Source organism: Bombyx mori, chromosome 21 (assembly GCF_030269925.1).
Source record: "Bombyx mori chromosome 21, ASM3026992v2".
NCBI lineage: Eukaryota > Metazoa > Arthropoda > Insecta > Lepidoptera > Bombycidae > Bombyx > Bombyx mori.
In genome coordinates this window covers 2015035-2038216 of record NC_085127.1, presented here as the reverse complement: position 1 = coordinate 2038216, position 23182 = coordinate 2015035, and the positions used below count along the sequence as shown (strand labels likewise).

Below are 23182 nucleotides of genomic sequence, written 5' to 3'. Positions count from 1 at the left end.
CTTATAATTATTTTAATTGCCTTTATAAACAGACGAGCAAGCAAAAGGACCATTTTTTGGTGAGTGGTCACTGACGGTCGTCAACATGTCACGGGAAAAGTCAAATCGTTGCTAACGGCATTAATAGCTGACTTGTTCTTATTACAAAATCACAAAAAAATTCAGTAGCGTTTATGCCTTAAAAAATGTTGGTTGTGTAATTCAAAGGGCATATGGGATGTTAGAAGGGACATAGTTAAAACTACTTTACAATTTTCGTGGTCATGCACGATTAAGGTGGTATTTTACCCATAGACACAGCCCACTGAGTTTCTCGCCTGATCTTCGTCATAGGTAGGAAAACCCATGAATCAGCTCGCTGAGTTTCTCGCCGGATTTTCTCAGCGGGTCGCGATTCCGATCCGGTAGTAGATTCATTCGCGAAGCAGCTACTCTTGAGCTGTTAGGTCTCCTTCGGAGGCGCTCGGGTGGCTGTTAGCAAATCCCACCCCTCTTGGCTGAGCCTTTGCTCGCCCACCTGTCCTGGTGAAACTGGAAAGGCCTCCGGGCCACCAGTAATCCTTCAATCATAAAAAAAAAAGTAGGAAAAAAAATGGTATTCTTCGACACTTGCATACTGTGCTAAATTTATTCGAAACTTTTTTTTACGAGGGAAGGATTACTGGTGGCCCGAAGGACTTTCCAGTTTCACCAGGACAGGCGGGCGAGAAAAGGCTCAGACAGGAGTTCGAAACGTCCGAAATAATTAAGAATAAAATCTCAGCCGTAAAAGCAGCGTTGATGATGTCTACAAATCGCGAAGATCGAAATGAATATTGTATTGCCTGAAAAGAAATTGGAAAGCATCGAAATCTGCCATCGTACTTCTGTCCCATCAAGTTAGTTCCATGCTGTCCTGGTCAATGCTACATGTCAATAAACAATAGTTTCCTAACGAACACTGATAGGATGTCATAATACATAATATGTCTCATAATAATGTTATAATAAGACGCAAAATGTCGCGGACAAATTACTGTAACTACACTGAGACCTAAGAACTTATATCTCAAGGTGGGTAGCGCGTTTACGTTGTAGATGTCTTATGTAACCACTTAACACCATGTGGGCTGTGAGCTCGTCCACCCATCTAAGCGATAAAAAACACACAAACACACACGATCACCTGGCCCCAAACGAATCTTTTTATTACGTGTTTTTTTTTCGAAGTCGGAGTCGAAGCTCCTACCCACCCGTCAGTGGCACCACGGAATAGATATTTATCTATTCCGTGAGTGGCACTAACCACTGCGTACCCATGTCAGGTATATTCTTTTTTTTTTTTTTTTTTTTTTTTTTTTTTTTTTTTTTTTTTTTTTTTTTTTTTTTTTTTTTATGGTTGAAACTTTACTGGTGGCCCGAAGGCCTTTCCAGTTTCACCAGGACAGGTGGGCGAGCAAAGGCTCAGCCAAGAGGGGTGGGATTTGCTAACAACTGCCCGAGCGCCTCCGAAGGAGACCTAACAACTCAAGAGCAATTGTTTCGCGAATGAATCTACTACCGGATCGGAATCGCGACCCGCTGAGAAGATCCGGCGAGAAACTCAGCGGGCTGATGCATGGGTTAGGTTGCACGTCGACCTCTTTGTCGAGTTCGACGAGTACGGTTACCGGGGTCCCTAAGCCTGCCCCTAGTATTAGAGCTGAAGGCATCTAATGCAAAGGTTATTGGATCTGATGGATCCGTAAGGACGTGTCTAGGGCGTCGACGGTGACTGGCTTCTGCATGTTCAGGACTCGGGGAGTAGTCAGCGGCGGCAACGATAAGGCGATTATCATGACGCATAGCCTTATCGAAGTATCGTACCGACGCTGACTTCATGTATTTCCGAATTGATTCGAGGCCCAGGTCGTCGTGTAGGTCAACGTTCCTCACGAACCACGGAGCCCCGACAGCTAACCTGCAAAAGCGGGATTGTAGGGATTGGAGGGTGTCTATGTGTGTGCGGGCCGCGTGAGCGAACACCACACTCGCGTAAGTCATGACGGGCCTTATGCAAGTTTTGTAAAGTGTCACCTTGTTCCGAAGGGACATTTTACTCCGCTTACAGATCATGGGGTAGAGTCTACCGAGAATAAACGCGGCACGGTCACGGACTAATTTTATATGCGGGCGGAATGTCATCGATGCATCCAGGGTAACGCCCAGGTACTTGACCTTCCTGGCCCAGGGTATGGGTTGTCTAAAGAGAGTAATCGGGGGTGTGAGATTCCTCCTCCTAATCCGGGAGGAAATCCGTGTGGAGCTTCCCCTCTGAAATAGCACCGCAGTACTTTTCGCTGGGTTGATGTCTATGCGCCATTTTCGGAACCACTGTCCTAGGGCTAGGGCTGCGCTCTGAAGCTTCTTCGCGATTAGGGACTTATTTCTACTAGAATAGTAAACAGTCGTGTCGTCGGCGAATAAAGCTAAATGGGTCGGCGGCGACCGGGGAATATCGTTGACGAATAAGCTAAATAGGAGGGGTGAGAGGACAGAGCCTTGCGGGACTCCAGCTGTGAGAGGTCGTGGGGAGGAGGGGGTTCCCTCGACTCGATATCGAAAAGAGCGGTTCGACAAGAAGTCCCGTATGATGAGCACGAGACTATCCGGCACGCCCATGTTGAATAGTTTGAAAATCAAACCATTGTGCCAGACTTTGTCGAACGCTTTTGCGACGTCGAAGAAGAGAGCTCCCGTGTATAACGGTTTTGGTCGATTAAGCCCCACAAGAATGTGCTCCGTGAGGCGGTGCACCTGTTGAACGCATGAGTGATTTGTACGGAATCCGAATTGTTCATCGATGAGAATGCCCTTAGATGAGACGAAGTCTCTGAGGCGTTTGTAGAGCAGACGCTCATACAGTTTGCCTAGAGACATGAGGAGGCTAATCGGGCGGTAGCTTGTCGGATGATTTTTTGGTTTACCGGGTTTATGTATGCCGATAACGTCCGCTTCTTTCCACACCGCGGGAAAGATACAGTTCGCCATAGCGGCATTGAAAATAGATGCCAACATCACGATGAGTTGGACGGGTAGAAGTTTAATAACGCGGTTAGATATACCGTCGGAACCGGGAGCCTTGCGAGGACGTAGGTCTTTGATCAAGTCTTTAACTTCTATCGGGGTGACGGGTGGTAACGCATCCGATGGTGGCAAGGAGGCTCTGCGTTCTACCTCACTGTCTACTAATTCTACATGAACAGGGTCCACGGATTGAGTGCTGGGCGTGCACTGGGTTTGCAATGTATCGGCCAGCAGCTCTGCTTTTTCGTCATCATCGAACGCCGCGAGTCGGCCTGAGGGGCCTACGAGGGGGGGCATAGTTACTACCGTATCCGATTTGAGAGTACGAGCTAAGCGGTAGTAAGACCTTTGGGAGGGCGCGAGTCCTTCTAAGAAATCAGACCATCTGGCATCTCGGACTTCGGCGATGCGAGACTTTACGTCGCGTTGTAGGGCACGCATTCGAATACGATTTTCCGCGGTAGGATACCTGTCGTAGGCGCGTATCGAGGCGTTCTTAGCTCTAAGAAGTTCCCTAATATCGTCGGACAATTTGAAGCGGTGAAGGAAGTCCTCCGCTACAACTTGTTTCGATGACCTATCTAATGTCGAGGTGATATGTGACGTTAAGATGTCTATGGCTTCAGCGGTATCCTGAGGAGACGGGATAGAGTCCGGGTTAAACGGGAGCGATGGTGGATCAGATTCAGCCAGGCTGATGCCCAGCGTGTGCCAATCCACCACAGTCCTCGTGACGGGAACGGAATCGGGAGCGCGACCGAGCTTCATAACGACGGGACGGTGGTCTGAATCTAACTCTGAAACTACTTCGATCGAGTGTAAGCGCACAGTTACGTTTTTTAGTAACGCTATGTCGAGTATATCCGGGCGATGCGCGATATTTAGCGGGTAGTGAGTCGGTGTTAGCGGAGCGATGATATCGAAGGCGAGATCATCGACTAACGCGTCGAGCCGCCTGCCATTAGGGGTTGTGGTATGTGAGTTCCACCTGATGTGTTTACAATTTAGGTCGCCCGCCAGAATGACAGAGCTTCCCATGCCAAGTAGCGCCTCGATATCACTGCTTAGAACGATCTTATCCGGTGAAAGATAAACGGACGCGATAACGATCGGCGCGTGTCCCGTCAGTGAGATTCGGCACACTGATGCTTCGATATTAGCGAGCGCGGGAGGATCGAGCGGGACGCAATGCAGGGCTCTTCTATAGTAAATGACGGTACCACCACCACGGGCAGAGAGCCTGTCGTTCCTGACCATGTTATAGTTCGCGATTTTAGGGTCACGGCGCGCGGGCTTAAGTAGGGTCTCCTGCACTAAAAAGATATCAATTTGATGGTCACGCAAAAAGTCAGAAACCTGATCACGTTGATTTGCGAGACCGTAAGCGTTAAAAAATCCTATCGTTACGGATAGGGGCTTTATTCTACTTATATACGCCATTGATTACCGGCGGAGTGAGGGGAGGACGTACGTATTTAATGACGCGTATACGTCGGCGTATTCCTGCACAACGGCGATAAAGTGTTGTGCAGTGGAGGCAGCGCGAATGGCGTCGCCCAAAGCGTTAACGCGCTCAAAGTTGATCGACTGAAAGAAGTCGATCGCTAAAGCGAGATTTTCGGACGCGGTCGGAGGGCAAGTCGCGGGAGAGGGACGAGTCGCGGGGGCGGGACGAATCGCGGAGGAGGGAGTTGTAGCCGTGTTCGTGTACGGCAGCGGTTTTGCCCAGGCCGAGACACTGGGCACCGCCGCCGGAACGAACGCTGGCTTAGCATGCGACGCAGAGGGTGCCGAGGCTTTGATGTCTGGGCCGGAAGCTCGGAGGCGGTTTTGGCGGGCGACGCGACGATTTATTTTAGGGGCTCGGGGGCAACCACGGTAATTCGCGGGGTGACCCTGTGTTCGACACAGGACGCAGCTAGGCGGTTCCGTCGCGGTTTTTTGGTCGCGAGCGCAGAGGGCCGTGGCGTGATCGCCCAAACACTTAACACATCGGGGGCGCGCGTGACAGTTACGGGAAGAGTGCCCGTACAATTGACAGTTATGGCACTGGCTAGGAGCGCCTTTTTTATGGGGGGCTTCGATGGCGATACCGGAGAGCCTACAGACGGTCTGTGTGTTGAAGATTTTCTTACCCTCGGGGGTAGGCTGGAGGGTGACTAGAACCATATTATATGGCTCCCTACCGCGACCAGTGTGCATACGGTGCACAGAATTCACTGGAAAGCCCTGTTCTAACAGATCGGCCTTGACGAGCTCTACATCTAACTCTTTAGGGATTCCGCGTATTACAACGCGGAGATCGCGCTCCTCCTGGAGCGTATAAGTATGGAAACTTATACGTTCCTTACGGAGGTAAGAAGAGAGGGCCCTATGGTCGTCGGGTGTTTGAACCTTAATTTGAATGCCGTTAGCGAGGTTACGGGCATTCGTGAAATTTATATTTTTGGCCTTAAGGGCCAGGCAAACTCGATCCCAAGCTGCCTTCTCCTGAAGGATAACCGGGGGAGGGGTCTGGGTTTTATTTTGTGCCACCGGACGCGGCGACGGAGTGGCACGGGCTGGGGGCGCAACGGGAGTCTGAGGGCGGGGGCGCGACGCGTTCACGGCTTTGCTAATTTTAGCGGCCGCGGGAGCTCGAGACTCCGCGGCACGCTTTTTACCCTTCTGTACCAGGGTGAATCCATCCGTCGATGAGGCGGGGGCGAGGTCGACCTCCATGTCCGAGTCAGAGTCGGAGCACGAGGAGGCGGGTGCAGGCGACCTACGAGCAAGTGTAGGTGTTTTAGAGGGCGCGACGGAGGCCGCGGATGATCGCTCAGCTGAAACGATGGTCACGGCGGACGACGCAGCAGCTTTTCTCGCCAGTATAGGCGACACGGGAGGGGCAGGCACGACAGAGGCTGCGGTGCTCAATGCAGAAGCTCTGCACGCAGGTACAGGCGACGCAGGAGCAGCGAGCGCGGCGGAGTCCTCGAGAGGGCTCGCAGTGTGATTGGCCTTGAAGGCCAGAAACTCTGAGGCGAGCTGTGGGTGGCGAAGTCGGAGGAATTCCGCGAATACAGCGTCCATGGTCGCTGAGTACCCAGGTGGGGCGGCCCCGGGTCTTGAAACACTCGCCTTGCGGCGAGGCCCCAACTTCTCGGACTTGAGCGGTTCTATTGAACACAGGTGGCAATGCGGCGCGATTACTACAGGACAAAGAAAAAGCACAACAAAACAGAAATTACAAAAAGAAACAAAACAAATAAATACTTGCAGGAAAACACTTTGTCGGCAAATGTTCCACGAACACAAAAATAACTAAAACAAAACAAATAAAAGCTTCCAGGAAACACACTTGGTCGGCAGATGTATCACGAACACAGGCCGCGCGAACAATGGCCAGGCTAACAAAAGCCGGGCGAACAAAGACCGGGCGATCGAGTGGACGATGAGCACGTCCGCACGTGACGGGTGCCTCTATCGGAATGCCAGGTATATTCTATTTCTGCCGCGAAACACTCGTGTGTTCCATTTTGAAGAATTAGGCAATTATAAGTGTACTTGAGTGATTCAATCTTATGGCTCAATTAAGGAGAATTTATATTTACAATTTAAATTAACCTTTAAATAAAATCGATTAAAATCGGAACCAAATCGATAATCAAACAAATTGACACCTGAAATAGGGTGAATAACACTTTTTTTATTGCTTAGATGGGTGGACGAGCTCACACTTAGTGTTAAGTGATTACTGTAGCCCATAGACATCTACAACGTAAATACCGCCACCAATCTCGAGACATGAGTTGTAAGGTCTCAGTTTTAACAATACAATGGCTGCCCCACCCTTCAAACATTACTGCTTCACGGCAGAAATAGGTAGGGTGGTGGTACCTACCCGTGCGGACTCACAAGACTTCCTACCACCACCAGCAACTCACGGTAACTTAATAACATAAAATATTGATAAAGGCTATTTATTATTATTATAAGGCAAAACGAGGACGAACAAACATTACCTACTCATTAAAGAGAACTCTTTGAAGTGGCTTCTAAGAAATGAACGCGAGTACTTAACATAGATGAAAGATCGCATTATTTACAGCTCTGATGCACTTTAGTTGTTCATTATAATTAATGCAGCATCAATTACTCTTAAGCTTACATCATATTATATAAAACATAGTTTTGCTGTCTCAATTTTAACTTGGATATAGATCTCAGCATAAAAGAAAATTATCTTAGACCGTTTTGTACACTTTGAATATATTTTGTAATGTCCCTTTCTATCTACCTTATAGCACCTGTAATTAAGTAGATTCCCATTTCATGATTAAAGTTTGAGGTCTACGGATAACCAATTGACGCCATGTTGTGGCCTGATGAGTGGGAGACTATTTATTCATATCGTGTATATGGTATATCTTATCGTATCGTATCGAGGGGTGAAAGGCTTTTTGGTTAAAGACATTTTTGCAACTTCACAGGAGAGCCTTCGTCATCTATTTGAATGGGGCTAAACTTAATTGAAATTAAATTAAAAACATCGAATTTGTTGATACTAATTACTAAATAAAACGCACCTTTAATTACAAAGATAAATGTCGCGTATTAAGCGGTAGGCAGCGGCTTGGCTCTGCCCCTGGCATTGCTGAAGTCCATGGGCGATGGTAACCACTCACCATCAGGTGGGCCGTATGCTCGTCTGCCTACAATGGAAATAAAAAAAAGTCGCTTAAACCAAATAGCCTTTCCCGAGCGGTCATACATGTCTCAAAGTGACCGCGTTGACATAATCAACGAGATGCGATATAATCAGTCGACACCTAATGCTCATCTCGATTTTATCAACAACACTAGTCTATTTCTCTTAACGATAAAAGTTATGGCTGTCCAACAATTACTCTAATTGCTGACTGACGCGTTAGCAATTACTAAAATCATGGGAGACGCGCGACCTATTATATAAACGCATAAATCATTTACGAACGCTTCCTTGTTGAACCACAAATAAATTAATATTGTAGGACGCAGTAAGCCCGCGCGGGCACTTAGTGTAACACTTTAGTTCACTGCGTTGATAAGCGTCTATCACAATTCATTTAAGTGACTACTGGAACCACGTGGTAAAGGTTTCAAGTCTATTGGTTACTGGTGGTAGGACCTCTTGTGAGCCCGCGCCGGTAGGTACCACCGCCCCGCCTATTTCTGCCGTGAAGCAGTAATGCGTTTGGGTCTGAAGGGTAGGGCAGCCGTTGTAACTATAAGATCTTTTCGTATTTTTAAAACACAATGTTATTCCTTCACCGTGGAAGTCATTCGAGAACTTGTTTTAATTACGTGTTTCAATAAAAAAATAGCTAACAGCCTGCCGGGATTCGAACGCCGGGATAGTTGCATCGATCGATACGAATGCACCGGACGTCTTATCTTTTACGTCACGATGACTTCGAATGTTGATAATACACTCTCATTACACACCCCAACATTAGTGCCACTGGAACTACCAGGACCATTGAAATACTAGGTTTAACAGGATTTATGAGTTTTCTCTGAATACGCGTACTAAAATCGCCATAATTTCGTTTCTCGCGGATGTTTTAAAATTAAACCCGTTTATTAATAAGCAGCTTGTAGGGCTCGACGTGCGGCGCCGGTCATTACGGCAACCTGTGTATTTCTGTCGCGAAACTATTACATACACATATATATTACATATTATATAACATATTCGGTTTTGAACAGGACTCTCTTTCTAAGCAATACGGCCGTCACGTTATTTAACTTGGCTCTGTGTGTTGTCTGCTAGCGACACCGGAAAGAACCTATTTTACTTTCTAAATGGGAATAAATACGTTGTTAATAAATAATAGTTTAAAAGAAGTAACCAAATACGCTTTTGTTATATAATAAATTTGAATTAAAAATAATGTAAGAAAAAATTATTTTATTGTAAAAAATGCATGGGGTGCTTTTCAGGATATTATCAAAATAACCCTTCTACTCATTCATATCTGTTCATAAAATATTTATAACTACTGATACCATGCACCCCAACAAAAGCGTATTTTGTTTGTTTTTTTAAACTATTATTTATTTTTAATTTTTTAGTTGAATTTCAATTTTTTTTTAAATATCGAATTGTCATCGATCCTTAATAAGTATACAAAATTTCGAGTTAATCCGACGTTTTGAAGGGGGTCAAAATCATGTTCAAAGATTCCGTTACATACTAACATACATACATCTGAAGCTAATAAAAGCGTATTAAAAAGAAAATTTATTATGTAAGCTGTGCATTAGCTGTTGAATCTTGTTTTTTGGTATTGTGGCTTTTGTGAAGCTCACACCGCGGCATTTCCCCGTGCGACTTCTAGGCGCGGACACCTCATATGCGGTTCGGCCCCCTGCCTGAAAAAAAGGATGGCGGCATTTAGGTTGTTAATGCCCATGGGCTCCGATAACCACTTAATCAAATCAAATCAAAATTCAACATAAATGAAAGTACACACTTGTTGAACGTCAAAAATAACTACCGCCAATTCACAAAAACTAGCCTCCGTCCTGAGAAGAACTGGCAAGAAACTCAGCGGGCATGTCTTTTTTTTTTAATATTAAATTATTATTTTTTAAATATTAGATTTTTTTAAATATTCATTTTTACAAGAGGTATTATGACGTAACAATTATTGCAATATTGAAATGCCCGGAGCTAGCAACTCATTCCCACTTTGTGCAATTTTCTAGATAATCATTGACTTTATATTAACCTTTAGTGCACAGATGTTCTTTAATAGTTTTCTTAAACCTATGTATATGTAGGTTCTGAACATCTTGTGGGAATACGAGGAGGGTCGTGAGCTCGTTCACCCTTCAGAACTTAACGGAAAAAATACAACCGAATGTTGTTTGTTTCTCGACGCTGCCTTGAATGGTTCCTTCCGCGAATCGAATCTCCAATCCTTGACAGTAATTGTGGGTCAATGCGATTTACTCGTACATTACCGAATCACGCTCGGCGATAAGATAAGAGTGATGACAGTCATTTTGTAAACTTATAAATCTCTCAGTCTGTTTTCTTGTTGACTTGAAAAATATGTTTTTTTCGCTCTAGATTATCTATCTATCTCTGGAAAGTCTCCTCAAGACTCTCCACCATTTGCTTACGTAGGCTTTTAGAGTTTTTCGGCCACGTTGCGAGGAAAAAGGGTGACAATCTCGAAAGACTTCTCATCACCGGCAAAGTGGAAGGAAAGAGGCCTAGGGGGCGTAGTCCCATGCGCTGGTCCGATCAGGTTAAGACGACTTTGGAATCCAGCATTAATGTCGCTATCTTATGCGTGGAGGACAGGAGTGAATGGAAGAACATGTCATAACAAAAGTGCTCCGTAAAGGTCACGACCCTCAGCACTGAGGAATACGACGCACGGAGGAGGAGGAGGGAGGAGATAATCTAACTTCATCATAGACAACCTGAGATTAAGATTTAACTCAGCCCCAACCAACTCAATACCGTGACTGCCGCTAATATTGAGATATCGAAGCAGAGTTACTTCCTATCCACAGGGATACGCATCATACTCTAAACCTAAGTAATTACGCTAAACAAATATTACGTTGTTCACACAATCAAAACTATTTTGACGAGATAATCTCGGTTTTTTTTTAATTGTCATTAAAAATTATTTCTTACGTTTAGATTAATTCACAGTTTACGTGGTCACGGACGAGAGAGAGAAGGAGACCACAAACCGTTAAAGTACTTTTAATTATATCTATATATCGCGAGAAAAAATCATTTTTTTATGAAGAAAGGATCACTGGTGGGCCGAAGGCCTTTCCAGTTTCACCAGGACAGGTGGGCGAGCAAAGGCTCAGCCAGAAGGGGTGGAATTTGCTAACAGCTGCCCGAGCGCCTCTGCTTCGCGAATGAATCTACTACCGGATCGAAATCGCGACCCGCTGAGAAGATCCGGCGAGAAACTCAGCGAGCTGATGCATGGGTTAGGTTGCACGTCGAGCTCTTTGTCAAGTTCTTGACTATGTTATGCACATGTCAACTGTGGGAGTAGTGTTTGACGTTTGGCCATCAACTCTAGAAGCCGCCGTCTTTATTCTTCTTAGTCATTCGCACTCTTGGCAGAGTGGTGGTGGTGGTCATCAGTTCGGGTGGTGGCGCGCTTCACAAGACGTCGCCATTCCTTGCGAATCTTCTTTAGCACTCGCTGACGGGACCGTTTAGACCTGTCTTTATTTGGCCGGTTCATCGTAAGAGTCATCTGGCCTGGCAGACCAGACAGTTTATTTACTGGTGGTAGGATCTCTTGTGAGTCCGCGCGAGTAGGCACCACCGCCCTGCTTATTTCTGCCGCGAAGCAATAATGCGTTTCGGTTTAAAGGGTGGGGCAGCCGGTCTAACTATACTGAGATCTTAGAACTTATATCTCAAGGTGGGTGGCGCATTTATGTTGTAGATGTCTATGGACTCCAGTGACCACTTAGCACCAGGTGGGCTGTGAGATCGTCCACACATCTTAAACAAAAAAATCATCGCCGTCTTTACACGAGCTGTGATATCATACAAATTTCCGACACCGAAAATATGTTGATGGATATGATTGACCTTGAGCTAGATGTATCTTTGATCTGCGGCGTTTCCTCATACACTTTGAATCATCGTCAGTTTTACTCATAGATAACATTTATTATAGTTCCAGCGTGTATGTCGGAACCCCGTTTATATGATTTGTAAGGTTATTAAGCTTTAAAATAATATATATTTCATATTTAAAAAAAAAAAAGACATGCCCGCTGAGTTTCTTGCCAATTCTTCTCAGGACGGAGGCTAATTCTTGTGAATTGGCGGTAGTTCTTTTGACGTTCAACAAGTATGTACTTTCATTTATGTTGAATAATTTTTTTGATTTGATTTGATTTGGTTTGATATGCAATGAAATGTTTTAATGAAACATTTTAATGTACTAGTGACCGCCCGGTGGTCGAAAATCGACTATTATTAACAAATTTCGCCAAGACTACACTATAGAAAAATATAAAGACAAACAATATAAAATTTAATCTATTCTCAATTTGACCACAGACGTCAAGAACAAAAGTTTGACAATAAATAAATAGTAGGTACTCCTCCGTCCGCGTAATTTTCGTAAAAAGGGATACAAAGCTTTTCCTTCACGTTTTTTTTTTATTGCCCTTGTAGGAAGACGAGCAAACGGCCCACCTGATGGTGAATGGTTACGGTCGCCCATGGACTTCAACAATGCAAGGGGCAGAGCCAAGCCGCTGCCTACGCCTACGCTGCCGCTGCTGTCACGTATTAATATATAGATTAAGGTTGCAGTATCGGCTAAGAAAAATCGCATTCATTAAGTTTTATGAAAATGTATTATACTTCCAAACAACTTGACAGTACTAAAATCTCCGCGGCCTGCTAGTTCAGATAATCAGTGTACTGATATCGACATATACAAATGCTTGTTTTTTTTTTTAAATTGGGACATAAAATCGCGTTTCCGTCTAAGGCAGAAACAACAACTTGGACAATAAATCTCTTACTTTCTTTCGGTTTGCTATTTTTTTCCGTACCTCCTGGCTGTTACCCTAAAGGGATATTCCAGCTACGCACGGATGGGTTAGTGAGCTCACGAGCTCAACCTAAAAGAATATGCTGACAGACTAACAGCTAAGTGCAGTATTTCGTAGAAATACGTACTCAACAAATGTTCACGATTGACTTCCACGGTGAACTCCAGTAACCACTTAACACCAGGTGGGCTCTGAGCTCGTCCACCCATCTAAGAAAAAAAAAAAAGAATCTACCACCGGATCGGAATCGCGACCCGCTGAAAAGATATGGCGAGAAATTCAGTGGGATGTGTCTATGGGTTAGTTCGCTCATCGAACTCTTCATCGTAATCGACAAGTTCGACGAGAACGGTGACCGGTGCTTGAGCCTAACGTACCGAGAGTAGATTCGGGGTTTCCAACAAGACATTTTTCGGGCGACGGTGGCCTTGCGGTGCACCAACTAACACTACTAAGACTAGTGTACAAGACTTCAGTCGGATCGGTCATATTTTGCGGATTTTGCTGTCATTGTTAAATCCCCGCTACCGCCGTTGCATTGTCCATCACGCTAATTCTCTTAGTAAATAAAGTGAAAAACTTTGTTTATAACACGATTGCAATTAGCAAATTTAACTATCGTAATTGCCCAACAATAATACAAAATTCTAACAAAAAAGATAATCAACTTGAACAAATTATACAAAATAGTAATGTCATCAATCTAATTGAAGTCAATTAGATATACATCATTAATGATGACTCAAAAACCGCTGGTCAGATTTTGATGAAATTTAAATGGTACCACCACACGAGAAGTGTCAACTTTCGAATAAAATATTAAAATCGATTCACCAAAATACACATCAAAATAGGTCTGAGTTCTTTTGCACACATAAAAAACATATTCGAGTTTTGAGCCGCCTCCTTTTTTGAAGTCGATGAAAAAAAAACCACGCCATACCACAGAGGTCGCTTTTTTTATTTCCCCTATAGGCAGACAGGCATACGGCTTATCTGATGGTGAGTGGTTACCGTTGCTCATGGACGTCAGCAATGCCAGGGGCAGAGCCAAACTGCTACCTACGGTTAAGTACTCTTCAGAAGCCTCGTTTGAAGAAAGACACAAGTACCCTTTGTTAACAGTGTGCTTAGTGCGAAATTTTTAACGTTCTCGATAGCGTAAAAGTTAGCTCATATTTGTATGGCATGGGATCGTTTGCCTACGTTTGCCGCTAGGGGCGCTGTTGCACCTGCATACAAAATTGGGCTAACTTTTACACTATCGTGAACGTGAAAAATTTCGTACTAAGCACACAGGTCATTCTTAAACATAATTACTAGCGTACTTGAACTCAGAGCTCTTGTATTGTTTACAGAATAGATAGCAGCACAGCGCGATGCCCAACTGACCTGGTGTTGCGGTCGCGGCAGACGTGTCGCGTGGGGGACGCCGACGTACAATGCGTGAGGCTGCACTGCTGCGATACACACCAACACGTCGCTGGACGGTAAGCAACCATCGTCAACAGCTTCTCCACAACTGTGTGCTTAGTGCGAGTTTTTTAACGTTCTCGATAGCGTAAAAGTTAACTCAATACAATAGAAATACGGAATAGAATCAAAATTCCTTTGTAGATCTTTGGTATCGAGACAAATCCAAGAAGTCAGTTCTTAGGAGCCCGTCCAGAGATCGGTGCATTGCTCCACGTGACCGAGAGACCTGAATTCAATATAGGTCGCACCCCTGTAGTATTAACAAAGTGTAATTTTGATAACTGTCTGAAAGTTAGCTACGTATCAAATCATATTATTATTCAAAAATAGCTCCTAAGACGTGTTAAATAGACTTTAGAATGATATTGGTGTTACGTATTTTAGAAACCGTTGTATTCATTTCTATTCGTTAATACATTTTTTCTTTCATTCTCTCAGCTTAGTGCCGTATTTGAGTCGTTTTCTCTGTGTATTTATATGGTGGGCCGGAATATAACGCTTTTAGGATTCGCTCCGATTCTAACATTGTGTTTATTTTGGTCAGTAAAGATTAAACAAACAATTTCATCGCGACGCAGTCACGCGTTCTCCTCAAAGGGCGGGATAGGCCTTGAATAATACTATTGAGACACCGAACACGTGTAGTGAGTGGGACGGCTGTCACATTGTGGTGCTAACAGTGAACTTTCCAGCAAACCATTATTACCTTTCTTAGTAAATATCTCTCAGGTTGAGCCGTGAGCTCACAACCCGTCCGGGCGTAGCTGGAATGGCCCACCTCCCGATCCATCCACGATACTTTTAGGTACCTCAAGCACCGGTCACCGTCCTCGCCGAACCCGTCGCTTGCGACGAAGGACTCGACGAGTAAATAACCCATAGACATAGCCCACTAAGTTTCACGCCGGATCTTCTCAGTGGGTCGCGTTTCCGATCCGGTGGTAGATGCGAAGCACTGCTCTTGGTAGGGCCAGTGTTACCAACACTTCCGGTTTGAGCCCCGTGAGCTCACCTACACGTAAAGGAGAATATGAAATAACCTGTCAAGGCTGTCAGCATAGGTAGGTTAAAAAATAATGAAATATCCTTTTAGGCTACCAGAGAATAGGTAGGGGAAAAAAATAATAGACAGATTTGCGAATTCATGAGATCAGAATATTTTCGTTATCAGATAAATTAAAACCCGTTTTTCGTCTAGGTGTATTCCGAAATCAATGGAGCCGTGCAGTCTGAACCTGTGTGAGCAAGCATGCGAAGTGCAGGGAGAGAGTATGTGGTGTTCCTGCTACCCTGGGTTCCAGTTCAACGCGGAAAGCTATTCCAAGCAAGAGCAGCCGTATTGTGTTGGTATGAAGGCCACACGCGAATATCCAGTTCATTCCTTCACTTTTTTTTTTATTGCCCTTGTAGGCAGACGAGCATACGGCCCACCTGATGGTGAGTGGTTACCGACGCCCATGGACTTTAGCAATGGCAGGGGCAGAGCCAAGCCGCTGCCTACAAACAATGTGTCACTAGCTTGCTATGTGATGTCACTTTGGGTACAATTTTTATTTATTTTAAACTAACTTCCTACTGAACATAATTGAGAATCGGATGACTATTTAATTAGTATAATCAAGAGAAAGAAAGGGGTGGAAAAAGATAAGAATAAAAATAAACAAAATTTATCATTATTATTTTGATTTATCATAAACGCCATCCTGTTATCAATACGTACAGTAAAACAGAAGAGTTCGGTTTATCTGTACATTGAAATAAAGTGGTAAAATTAAAAAGGACGTGAGACTGATGATAGAACTAATATATATAATGTGGAAGTGAATTGTTACTGTTTAGTTAATGTTTGGCTTATTTAAATTTCAATCTCTATCCCTTAATTATTACTATATTTGGTATAAAATATTATTCATGAAAACACTAAATAGTGTAATTAAGGCGTTTTATTTATTTCTTTATAATGTTAATTGTATACTGGAGTTCCATAAAATGAAAGATTTACAATCAATTATATGTTTATTGCAGATGTAGACGAGTGTGCGACGAACAATGGTGGGTGTGAGCAACGCTGCGTCAATGATCCTGGAAGCTTCCACTGCGAATGCTCACCGCCGCTCTCACTAGCTAGTGATGGCAAGAAATGTGTCCCACGGATACCGCTGGCTATTGCAGTACGTTTATATACAAAACTTAAATACTGCATTCCCGATCCTGCAGACCGAATGGTGAACAGTCGATTTCGGATCCTTCCGATCCACTAACGGTGCTTTTAAGTACCTCAAGCACCGGTCACCGTTCTCTTCGAGCCCGTTGCTTGCGACAAAGGGTTCGGCGAGTAAGCTAACCCACAGATATAGCCCACTGAGTTTCCCGGCAGATCTTCTCAGTGGGTCGCGTTTCCGATCCGGTGGTAGATTCTGCGAAGCACTGCTCTTGCTTAGGTCAGTGTTAGCAACTTCGCCAGGCTTAAGGCCCGTGAGCTCACTTACTAGTTAAGGTTACGCTGAAATAGCCTCTCAAGGCTATAAGCATAGGCAGGAAAAAAGTCATCAAAAGTTTTAGTTGGTTTTCGTGAAGTCGCAGGATTTTTTATTGAATATTTCAGGAACCTCTTCCACTTGTGCGCGCCTCCTCTCGATGCTACGCGCCGTGTGACACTGTGACGTGGTTGACCAGGAAAGTGAGACAGCTGAACGATCAACTGCACGCGACACACGCCGCCTTAAAAAAGTTGTTGGAGCACCCAATGCTGAAAGATGACGGTGAGCCCTTTGCAGTTATGTGCGCCTGGTACATTGTGTTTGCTTTAAAAGGAGGTCAAGTGTAGATTTTGTATCAGTTTTCGTCGTTAAAACAACAGACAATATCTTATCTTCTTGTTAAGGCAGAATCAAAGCTCCCAAGCTGAGCCCCGCGAGCTCACCTACACGTTCAGTGAAGCTAGTTTTTTTTTAAAGGGATTTTATGACCTGGTAACTAGGACCTTTAGTCAAGCCTTTTTTAAATTTATATTCTTATTTTTATGAAAAATGATAATATGCAGTGAAATTAAATGAAATAAAGATGATTAATTTGAGACATTAATCAACTGGGATGAAATTAAATGAAATGAGATGAGATTGATATGCGCTGAAATATAATCTCAGTAAAATGGTGGTCATTTACTGAGATTTATTCAGTGGACTTTTCGGAGGATCTCGAGAAGTTACGTACGGCGGGTTTGTTTCCTTTTCCCACATATTAAACAGTTAATAAACCACCGTTATTACACATTTAAACCTGAAGAAATAGTACTAAATAGACAAAATAAAACAAATCACACAAATTCACTCCTCGCGTTCCCGCCAAAAAGTCCTCAGTGAAGCTAGCATAACCCCTAGCGGTTACTAGGAATATCATTCTCATTCCATACAAATATGAGCTCACTTTTACGCTATCGAGAACTAGGAATAGGGAAGCTAAAAATCTTATCATAGTTGATGTGCCCTACAAAAAAATGTGTGCGTGTACTAGTGTACACACGTAAGAAGTGAAACTTCTTTATCGCCTTATTTTTCGAAAAATGATCTACATGCAACTTTCTAGAAATTGGTTAAATAAAGTTAAATTAGATAAAGTTTAAACAAAAGGATTTTATTATCATAGACATGAATACAAAAAAGTTAAATTAGATAAAGTTTAAACAAAAGGATTTTATTATCATAGACATGAATACAAAACAGATGGCGCGTAACGGAAAAAAGTGACGCGTAACCGAAAAATGTGACGGTAAATTTTTTTCCAACGCCGATAAGGAAGTTTCACTTCAAAAATTTTACATAAATTTTGTAATATTAAAGGGGCAAGTGACAAAATTCAAGTGAAAAATTCTGGTGGTAGGAGCTCTTGTGAGTCCGCGCGGGTAGGTACCACCGCCCTGCTTTTTTCTGCCGTGAAGCAGTAATGCGTTTCGGTTTGAAGGGTGGGGCAGCCGTTGTAACTATACTTGAGACCTTAGAACTTATATCTCAAGGTGGGTGGCGCATTTACGTAGTAGATGTCTATGGGCTCCAGTAACCAATTAACACCAGGTGGGCTATGAGATCGTCCACCCATATAAGCAATAAATAAATAAAAATGTGTGCGTGTACTAGTGTACACACGTAAGAAGTGAAACTTCTTTATGGCCTTATTTTTCGAAAAATGATCTACATGCAACTTTCTAGAAATTGGTTAAATAAAGTTAAATTAGATAAAGTTTAAACAAAAGGATTTTATTATCATAGACATGAATACAAAACAGATGGCGCGTAACGGAAAAAAGTGACGCGTAACCGAAAAATGTGACGGTAAATTTTTTTCCAACGCCGATAAGGAAGTTTCACTTCAAAAAAAAAAATGTGTGCGTGTACTAGTGTACACACGTAAGAAGTGAAACTTCTTTATGGCCTTATTTTTCGAAAAATGATCTACATGCAACTTTCTAGAAATTGGTTAAATAAAGTTAAATTAGATAAAGTTTAAACAAAAGGATTTTATTATCATAGACATGAATACAAAAAAATGTGTGCGTGTACTAGTGTACACACGTAAGAAGTGAAACTTCTTTATGGCCTTATTTTTCGAAAAATGATCTACATGCAACTTTCTAGAAATTGGTTAAATAAAGTTAAATTAGATAAAGTTTAAACAAAAGGATTTTATTATCATAGACATGAATACAAAAAAGTTAAATTAGATAAAGTTTAAACAAAAGGATTTTATTATCATAGACATGAATACAAAAAAATGTGTGCGTGTACTAGTGTACACACGTAAGAAGTGAAACTTGTTTATGGCCTTATTTTTCGAAAAATGATCTACATGCAACTTTCTAGAAATTGGTTAAATAAAGTTAAATTAGATAAAGTTTAAACAAAAGGATTTTATTATCATAGACATGAATACAAAACAGATGGCGCGTAACGGAAAAAAGTGACGCGTAACCGAAAAATGTGACGGTAAATTTTTTTCCAACGCCGATAAGGAAGTTTCACTTCAAAAAGATGGCGCGTAACGGAAAAATGTGACGCGTAACCGAAAAATGTGACGGTAAATTTTTTTCCAACGCCGATAAGGAAGTTTCACTTCAAAAAGTTAAATTAGATAAAGTTTAAACAAAAGGATTTTATTATCATAGACATGAATACAAAACAGATGGCGCGTAACGGAAAAAAGTGACGCGTAACCGAAAAATGTGACGGTAAATTTTTTTCCAACGCCGATAAGGAAGTTTCACTTCAAAAATAAAAAATTACAATTAACTACGAATTTGTATACTACGAGTAAAATAGTTGATAAGCATTTTAATAGTGATGATTATTGTTGTAGGATATGAATTCTGCATTTTTGAAACTAAAAAATAGCGTAAATTTTCAGGTGGCGAAGGCAATTACGCATATAGAGTACTTGACGCAACGGCTCCGTTGGAAGGCGGGTATTGTCGATGCGAGCGAGGACCGAGGGTAATACAAATTGTTTTACACGAGCGTTCGATCTCTTAGCGTTTATGTCGTCCTGGTACAAGTTTCGACATAGATGACGTAACGAATATCATGATGATGTGGGTATTTAAATTTTATTAGGGACCACAAGGACCGCCGGGCATGGAGGGACCCAAAGGTGATACTGGAGCGAGAGGACCTCGGGGCGCACGTGGTCCTAAAGGATCCCTCGACTTGATGCTTCTTATGCTAGCGGATGTAAGGCATGACATACAGAACATTGAGGCGCGCGTTTACAAAGACGGAGAAAAGTATGTATTATTCTTATTTCTAAAACTCTTTTTTTTTATTGCTTAGATGGGTCAACGAGCTCACAGCCCACCTGGTGTTAAGTGGTTACTGGAGCCCATAGACATCTACAACGCAAATGCGCCACCCACCTTGAGATATTAGTTCTAAGGTCTCAGTATACTTACGACGGCAGTATACTTATGGCAGAAATAGGCAGGGCGGTGGTGCCTGCCCGTGCGGACTCACAAGAGGTCCTACCACCAGTAATTACGCAAATTATAATATTGCAAAATATAAATTTACAAATTATAATTTAATTATAAATTTTAACTTAAAAATATTCACCCAAATCAATAAGTATAATACAAGAATTTGCAACCCTTCCTGTCTCATGCCCCTTACTGTGTACTTAAATGATAGTTAGTTACAAATGAATTATTCTTAAAAAATTGTTCATTGCTTTATTTAATTTGTTAAAAGGCCGGAACGATTCAATCTCCAAAAGGCTTGGCGCCGCCAACGCAAGCAGGAGAAAATTGACCGGGACAGCAGAACCGAACAGGAGCTAGAAGCGTACACGGCGCCATCTGTTGAAAGCCCCGTTGAAATATCTTCTCGAGGTTAGTCGCTTTCAATCGCAGACTAATTATGTATGTACCCAGCATTTATCAACTTGAGCTTGTTTGGAGACCTTTATCCCGCAAGAACGCCATCTACCCTTACTTAGCGTAAACTACGCTAATTCAACCAAGTCGCTTTGCAACATTCACTCCAAATAAGATGTTGTAATATATTATTCTTTAAAATTTTAATACACTATAATATACTGTAATTTCGTGTCGCTCCAATATTTTAATAATATAGAGACAGTAAACTAAAATCACCATATTATCTGCCCTCTGATAAAATGTAATTTAACAATGAACATATCGAGAGGTGAAAGCCTAGTTTAAGCGACATTTTTACAATTTAACTTTTTTTTGAAGTGAAACTTCCTTATCGGCGTTGGAAAAAAATTTACCGTCACATTTTTCGGTTACGCGTCACTTTTTTCCGTTACGCGCCATCTGTTTTGTATTCATGTCTATGATAATAAAATCCTTTTGTTTAAACTTTATCTAATTTAACTTTTTTGTATTCATGTCTATGATAATAAAATCCTTTTGTTTAAACTTTATCTAATTTAACTTTATTTAACCAATTTCTAGAAAGTTGCATGTAGATCATTTTTCGAAAAATAAGGCCATAAAGAAGTTTCACTTCTTACGTGTGTACCTACACTAGTACACGCACACATTTTTTTTTCCTACCTAAGCCGATAGCCTTGAGAGGCTAATTCAGCGTAACCTTATCTAGTAGGTGAGCTCACGGGGCTCAAACCTGACGACGTTGCTAAAACGAACCCTAGCAAGAGCCGTGCTTCGCAGAATCTACCACCGGGTCGGAAACGTGACCCACTGAGAAGATCCGGCGAGAAACTCAGTGGGCTGTGTCTGAGGGTTAATTTACTCGACGAGCCCATCGTCGCAGGCGACGGGTTCGACGAGAACGGTGACCGGTGCTTGATGTACCTAAAAGCGCCGTTAGTGGATCGGGAGGATCCGAAATGACGTGAAACTTTACAGGAGAGCCATTTAAATTTGGAAAAAATACCGGACTTTTCATTACAAAGATAAATTGTCGAGTGCTAAGCGAAATGTCACTTAAATCCCTTCACTAAATGTCACTTAAGCCTTTCACCCCTCTATTAGATATACTATTACACTATAATACATCAACATTGAAATATAATATTCTTATCTCTAAAAATTCGGTAAGAAATCTTCAGAAATATGTACATTTTTGTAGGTCGTACGGGAGAAATACGCCACGATTCAACAACTGACTGGTCAATGGTGAAAGGCGACAATGACCTTGAAGACTTGCCGCTGGGCCTCATGGACGACATGAAGGCGCTGGAGAGGCTGCGGCAGTACCACGTGACCGGGAACTCCTCCAAGATTGATGATGAGGAGGAAACTGAGAACGACTACGACTACAGCTTCTACTAGGGGTGCATAAAATAAAATAAGTATTTAAAAATATATTCTTTTGTTTTCTTTAATGCAATGTGAAAGTTAAAGTCGAAAGGAAGTAAATACTTTAGGTAAACATCCTGTGTGCTTAGTGCGAGTTTTTTAACGTTCTCGACAGCGTAAAAGTTAAGCGTAATTTTGTATGCAGTTGGAACAGCGCCCCTAGCGGCAAACGTAAGCAAACGATTCCATTCCGTAAACTAACTTTTACGCTATCGAGAACGTTAAAAAACTCGTACTAAGCACACTGAAGCCAACAATGTCATTTGGATAACGTATGCCGATATTAACATTAATATTCGAAAAATTATAAGCCTAGGAGTAATAGTTCGCCACGCTATGCCGAAACATATGTAGAATACACTTAATATCCGAAACCTACTAAAATGTTTGACAATTGACAGTCAGCATAAAAATAACTTCAGCGAATCAAATTTCGAAGCGTTCAAACTTCTCAAAACCTTTTGTCACTTGTTAGCATAAATTCGTAAGATTATTTAATTTTTACATAGGGCGTCGTATAAAACGCATTGAGACAAAATTGAATAATCTCCACAGATCACTGGAAAGGCCAAAAAATTATTTTATTTTATTCTCTCAATTTTAACAGTTACTCACCTGTGTATTTTCTAGAATAATATATCTGTTGTTCTACATTTAAAATTAATGTGTTGTGTTTTATTAACATCCGATCACCTCTGTAGATAATTCTAACTGGTTTTATTAAATTATTGATGGTAAGATTCCGTAGGGTTCTGCGAGTGTCATAAAATTTACATAGATGGCGTGTGCGTCGAATCCGTAATGCAGTTAATTTAATATAATGTAAAGACTTCACAACACCTCTGGTGTCTCAGTCATTTTCTAAATAAAAACACAAAGTTTAACAAACTTCCACAATTCATTTGCAAAATTAGACAATATAGTTTAATCTTTTGAATCGCTTTAGTTCTATAAAATCAATGATGTAATCACTACATACTGTAAAACAAAGTTGCTTTCTCTGTCCCTATGTATGCTTAAATCTTTTAAAAACTACGTAACGAATTTTGATGCGGTTTTTTTAATAGATAGAGTGATTGAAGAGGAAGTTTTATATGTATAATAACATCCATTAAATAGTGGAGAAATCAATAATAAATTACAGTTTCCGAAGCGAAGCGAGAGCGGGTCGCTAGTTATTTATATATAAAAGAGAAGCCGTGCATTAGTTTAGCCAATAAAATTCTATTTAATAAAATGAAA

At 42.1% G+C, this 23182-nt stretch overlaps 1 protein-coding gene across 3 annotated transcripts in view; it reads left to right on the top strand.

Annotated features, from left to right (window-relative positions):
- Positions 1–21946, top strand: part of LOC101741764 (collagen and calcium-binding EGF domain-containing protein 1) — a 55708-nt gene extending 33762 nt beyond the window's left edge. For all 3 annotated transcript variants that reach the window (XM_062674627.1, XM_062674626.1, XM_004925567.4), the window contains 8 exons: positions 13992–14123; positions 15308–15456; positions 16135–16280; positions 16715–16871; positions 19507–19592; positions 19713–19882; positions 20343–20482; positions 21711–21946. In XM_062674627.1, the coding sequence (XP_062530611.1) occupies positions 13992–14123; positions 15308–15456; positions 16135–16280; positions 16715–16871; positions 19507–19592; positions 19713–19882; positions 20343–20482; positions 21711–21913 (1183 nt within the window). In that variant the 3' untranslated portion in view covers positions 21914–21946. The remainder of the gene's footprint in view (positions 1–13991; positions 14124–15307; positions 15457–16134; positions 16281–16714; positions 16872–19506; positions 19593–19712; positions 19883–20342; positions 20483–21710) is intronic.
- Positions 21947–23182: the final 1236 nt, after the last annotated feature.